This window comes from Scomber scombrus, chromosome 14, assembly GCF_963691925.1.
Source record: "Scomber scombrus chromosome 14, fScoSco1.1, whole genome shotgun sequence".
Taxonomy (NCBI): Eukaryota; Metazoa; Chordata; class Actinopteri; order Scombriformes; family Scombridae; genus Scomber; species Scomber scombrus.
Window position 1 is genome coordinate 16425926 of NC_084983.1, and position 6000 is coordinate 16431925.

Here is a 6000-nt window from a genome sequence, read left to right on the forward strand (position 1 = left end):
GTTCTATTGTGAAACTTTAAATAACCTAAAGGGGAACTACATTTTGTGAGCTACATTCAGCTTTCGACATTGTAATCAGTTGTTTTCTCCTCATCTGGAGATATCGTCATACTGCAGCCACTAACTCACCACCCATTTGTGCCACATATAGACAAACCAAATGAACCCTGCTGTGACTGGTAATCATTCCTAGAAAAAGGGAGACTAGAAAGAGATGGACATCTGGCAGTACTTGAAATGTGCTGCATTAAATATTAATCTGTTCAAGTAGGGCAACAGATTTGTGTCAAACACTTGTTTCTTTTTTAATGCACGTCCACAGAAAGAATGCAAAAAACCACTACCATGCTAGTCAGTCAAGAAGATGCTTGCACTAGACACAATAGTTCTGCAATCTAACTCTCTAGCTTGCTGTCTGTTAGTAAAACTAGGTCGCTGCCCAATTAGATAGCACAATTTATTTAAAAGTCACATTTCTGCTAATGAGTCCTGTCTCATTACCGTCTGCAAACCATGCTTCTTTATGGAGTAGCTTGTTCTCCGGCAGACGAGGGGTTATGTAAAGGTGGAGCCGCGTTTCCTCTGCCTTGGACTCTTCATTCTCTCAAAGGCCAACACTGTCAAGACCGTTTGCTATTGTTAATGGCACAAATGTGCATGTCAAAGTTCCTTAAAGTTGAAGTTGACAGGAAAGATTTGAATGGATTCGTGTTGCCCCCGCTGAGCATGACAATCCCATTCAACACTACTGCACTGCTGCTCTGCCGGGCTACAATGCTAGTGAGAGGAGTTTGTTGGAGGCTTTCCAATGCCATGTCCCATTATCTAGTGACACAGAAGGGTTATGGTTTTCCTAAGCTTTTATTTACCACTACAGCCCTTACAAAAATGAAAAATTATATTTGATTAGTACATTTAATACACTGCTTACCAATCATACTTAGACCAGAGGTTAACTTTGGATTGGTGCTGAGTGTCATTGAAAACCAAAATGTAATTGTCATTGAATTGACTTGTCATTGGTTATTCCAGTGTTTTGTAGATCCTAACAAATACTCAGTTAGACTTCTTTTTCTGTGCCTCCTCCACATTTTACTTATTCATAATGTTTAACCATCCCATGTTCTGGTGGAGCAAGAAGGGAGTAGTGTCCAGTTAAATAAAATATATGTCTTCAGTTCTATTACTTTGCCCAAAATACTCTTTTCTTCTTACAGTCTTCCCGTTGGGGTAAAGCAGGGTAATTGAAATCACCCTGTGGATGTCTCATAAGACTTGAGGCTAATGGCTGTTCTGGTCCCTGTCAGTCAATGAAGTGCCCTACCTAGTGACTTTTTTTTATTTTCCCTTTCCTTTATTTCATGTTAAAAGAAAAGAAAGCAATGACCTGCACTGTTAGATCCTGATCTGCTTTGACTCCCTTTATTGATGGCTTTTTCACTGCGGCGTAATGCTGAAGAGCTTGAGATATCAGTGTTGGGGCATATGTTAATAAATCTCTAAACAAGCAGGATAAGAGGAAAAGGAAAGAGAATGAGATAAGTGATATAATGGGTCTGTGCATATTAGGAGAAATGGTTGGATTTACACTGGCAAGCATGACAATTGCAACCTTTAAATGATATTTAAGAGAGCCTGATTATCCTTTAAGGTAATTAAGTTAAATTCTAGGGACGGTAAATTAGAAATAAGTCTGCCAGGCAAGGAGCCACAGCTGAAGGCAGTATAAGTAATTCTGCCCTAGTGTCAGGACTTGAGCACCCTCAGCCATTTTTTCTCTTCCCATCTTTTTATTTTCCTTCACTCTTTTGTCTTCACATTTCCAGCTTCAATAGAGCAATACCAGGTTTCATTTTCATAACATTTCTGCAGTGTCAACTATCTGTGGAGTTAGTTGACACCCATCAGAGACGCACAGTTTCCTAAAGAGCAAGCATTACAATGGCTGTTAACAAAAGTGATATTGTTGAAATGCCAACAATCATGTCAGTTAAGTTACATTTGCAAAGTGTATCATGATAAAAGATTGACTTAATTATTGTGTCTGAAATTGTTTTGGGCTGTTTCATCTTCACATCCATGGCGAAAAATTGATGAAAGCATATGGCACACTCCCAAATCAGTGTTGTTAAATGTGAGCATTTAAGTACCACTGGGTATTGTGTTATAAAAAAGGGAGAAAAAAAGAGGAAATAAAGCATCTATCAATTGCAGGACTTCAAAGAGAACTGAGCCTATTCTGTAAATTGCCATCCATTCCCAACAAGTGTGGGAAAACAACACGGGCATTGGGTTGAGGTTTTTTTTGCTATTCAATAAAACAAGCAAATGAATATTCTTTGAAAGCTCAGTTAAACAGGTATTGAATAGTATGTGAATGAAAAGAATATTACTAAAAGCACATAAAAACATCCTGAAACTAGAAGAGTAAAGTGCAGATCTCTGCCAGGTGTACTTAGGTGCATGTATCTCATTTTTCTATAAAATGCACAGAATGTCATGTCACTGCTGAGTGCCGCATTGCCGGATTTATTGTGAATGCAGAGCTTCATCCTGTCCGCTGTGGCCTCTCTGCGCTGCGTGCGTGTCGCTCAGCTCCTCCCTCGGTCAAGCAGACACACAAACCTGCTGCTCTTTACACATCCATGACGCAGAGAGCAGAGAGCAGAGCGGAGCAGAGGAGAGAGACGGAGACAGCCATGTAACCTGGTTGCTACGCTACGAGTCCAGACCTCACACCCTGCACACTGGTTTTGGCTGGGGGCTACATACCCACTGCCCAAAGGATGACACCTAGAAGTGTCCTGAACACAGCATAATATTAAAAAAATAAGAAAACACAGACAGAGGGCAGAGTCTGTAGATACATACACTGGCATACACTTTTGTTTTAGTTTTTTTAAGAAAATCCTGCAAAAATCTGTATGGGTGAAATGAATGCTAATGTATTCAAAAGTTGTTTGTCTTAACCTGGTTTCTTTTTAGCCTGTAAACATAGTCATTGGGTAAGGGGAGGCACTTCTTGTAGCCACTAGTTCTCGGATCTATCAATAACACTAACTTTGGAGAAATCTATGACAGTAAGGTACTTCAGTGAAATCAGTGACCATAGGAACACTACCTTTAGCCATTCAATATGTACAGACTAAGCATTGCTAATACCTCTCAGTATACGCTGGTCAGCAGAAACACAGCATTGCTGAAAGTCAACAGTCAATTTTCTTGTGATGTAAGCTGCTCGTTGTAACCCAACAGTGTGCTTTGACCTTGGCACATTTCACTATTCTCAGTTTTTGAGCTGACCACTAAGGGTTTAATGTGCTGCAGTGTAGAGGTGAAGCTGCTCAGGGCCTTCTACACAGCTTCTGATTAGGACCTTTGTTTCAAAGTCTTTACAAAGCTTGCTGTCTGGGTTCTGAGGTGGATCTGCCTGGCAGGGGGCCTGTTCACCCCTGAGCTTTGCTTATACTTCTAAAGCTCTGCTACCTTTGATGAAGGCATGAAAGTTGTCATGGTGCCAACAGGCTCTGGCCACCAGTCCATATCCACATTGCTTTAATGGAAACTATTTGAAGTCGCAGCACAGCTCCATTTAAAAAACAACAGCATTGCTGCAAGCATTAAATACAGAGAGAAGCTAGACCAAGAAACGGTTCATTTATAAGCTTGGCATGAGGGCTTAAACAATGTAGGAGCATGCAAAAGGACCTGACGGAACAATGTACACACCTGCACTTAAACTACAGCAGCATTTTGGAAACAATGGAAACTCAAACACAAATGTTAAAGTAATTAAATAAAAGACCTTTCTATTAGAATTACTTTTATTCCTTGTTGACTAACACAGCATATACTATGTTTAATGACGTGACAAAGTCTGCAGGTTGTGATGGTCAACAAAACTTCAGATTTTAGCACAGACGACTGTTGATCATTTGCTTTTTTCCCAACCACAAGTCAATATTGTTAGTTTCATTCTAAAGTTCAAGGATAAAGGATCTATCAGGTTGTTAAATCTGAATGAGTTCTTGTGACAGGAAAACATTGGCAGGATTAAGAATCAGAATAGTTAAAAGCATACATGGTTTTCTTTTTTTGTTTGCACAGGTTTTTGGTAGAATTTGTTTTCCAGAGTTTCATGTCTTTCATCATCCCTTCTCTCTGGTTCGTGAAATGTGTTTGTGTCACAGAGGTACTCGTACAGATAAGCAATTGAAACATAGACAGAACTTTCACTCAGATGTTCGGTCCTACAGAAGTGCCTTATTGTGTTAAGAGACCTACCTGGTAGCTCCTTATCTCCCTTCATCCATCTGATGGTGGCGGCAGGCTTACTACTCATAGCAGTGCAGGTCATCTCTGTCTCGTTACCCTCACTCAGGATCTCATCCCGGGCCTCGATTATGGGGTTGCCTGGGGGAACTACAACAGGACACAAATACAACTCTGTAAAACACTCGGGGGGGGGGGGGGGGGGGGGTACAGTGTTCAATCTACATCCTCAATATTACAAGCTAATGTAGACAACAGAGCTGACACAGAAGATAAGGGTGGAAAACTGATATTTTTAAACATATTATGTTAATTAAATATGTTAATTAGTACAATATGCTAACAATGGACATTTCAGAAACATCTGTTCGCAGTCAACTAGCAGAAATGTGTGAATGTGTGTGTGAAAATTTTGATAACATATTGATAACTTGACTATATTTAACAAATATGCAACAGGCATGCTGATTATGTCCATATATATAGATATATAAAAAAATGAAACAAGAAACAAGCAAATATGGAAAAAACATTAAAACTCACATTAATTGCAGTTAATATTACAGTAACACAGTTTAACATTACTGAACCATAGCTAATGAAATCTGAATTTCCTGTTCCAAATTAAGCATCACTTTAGCTGCTCCCTTGCACTTATATTGAGTCATAACCATGTTGCTCAACATGTTTGTGTGCTGTTTTCTACAGTCTAAATGTTTATTAAAAGCCTTTACCTGTCTGCTATCAATAACATTGAGTGTTTTTTTGTATATATATTTGTGTGTGTGTGTGTGTGTGTTTTGTTGTTGTACTTAGCACGGTGATGTCAGCGTAGGCTTCCTGCGGGGGGTCTGTGTAGAGCTGGCAAACATATCGACCCTCGTCTGACAGCGAGACATTAGACAGTGACACCCGCAGCTCGTTGTCTGAGAAGTTCACCAGCTGGAAGCGAGCATCTTTTAGTGCTGGAAGAGAAAAACACAAAGCAGTGTTTATCATTTGTGGCATATTTATACACACTGGAGTTACATAATATGCATATGATAACAGTGAATAATAAAAGTAATGTTTAATGCCGTAATTAAATCCATACATAGTAGTAAACCTTTTTGTATTGTTGGATAATGGTAGTTTGTGTTGTGTTTTCTGTATAATTTAGCATTTGATGAATCATGTAGGATTTGGAGCCCTTTTTATCCCTTTTGTTATTTTAGTTGCCCATAATGTAATTAGACAAATTAAACATTAATACATCAGCAGACTTCATTTTCCTTGGGCCTTTTTCCATGATCCGTGACAGTAACCATCTTAAACTCTACTTCTTTTTCATTGTTGTTTGGATTATTTTTCATCTCAATCTGGAGAACAAACATGTTGTTTTTTTCCCCCCTCCAACTGCTCTTCAGTCATCCGCTCCTTGCCTAACATTCAGCCTGAATAGTGATCTCTCTTTTCACCTTATTTATTCATCTTGACATTGTGTTCATGTTAGCCGATTTCTGTTTGGTTGGGCTAATCAGTCAAAAGTGGTGTATCTGTTCCACCTACATCATTTTCAGTCGACATGGAAGCTGCGGTCACTGCTGCAGGAAGTAGTTAACATTTTCCCGATGATAAAAGTAATGTGCAAAATATAGAGGTTGTTATTTCTGTAAGCCGACTCACAACAACTTCTACTGCTGTGTTCATTTAATCTTTCTGTTGCAATTTATTTTTATGGATGTAGCT

General features: G+C 39.1%; 1 protein-coding gene across 1 annotated transcript in view; it reads right to left on the reverse strand.

Moving 5' to 3' along the window:
• cadm1a (cell adhesion molecule 1a) overlaps positions 1 to 6000 on the reverse strand; it is a 393907-nt gene that overhangs the window by 69345 nt on the left and 318562 nt on the right. The window contains exons 4-5 of the mRNA XM_062432889.1: positions 5085 to 5237; positions 4285 to 4422 (exon numbers count right to left, since the gene is read on the reverse strand). Coding sequence (XP_062288873.1) covers positions 4285 to 4422; positions 5085 to 5237 — 291 coding nt within the window. The remainder of the gene's footprint in view (positions 1 to 4284; positions 4423 to 5084; positions 5238 to 6000) is intronic.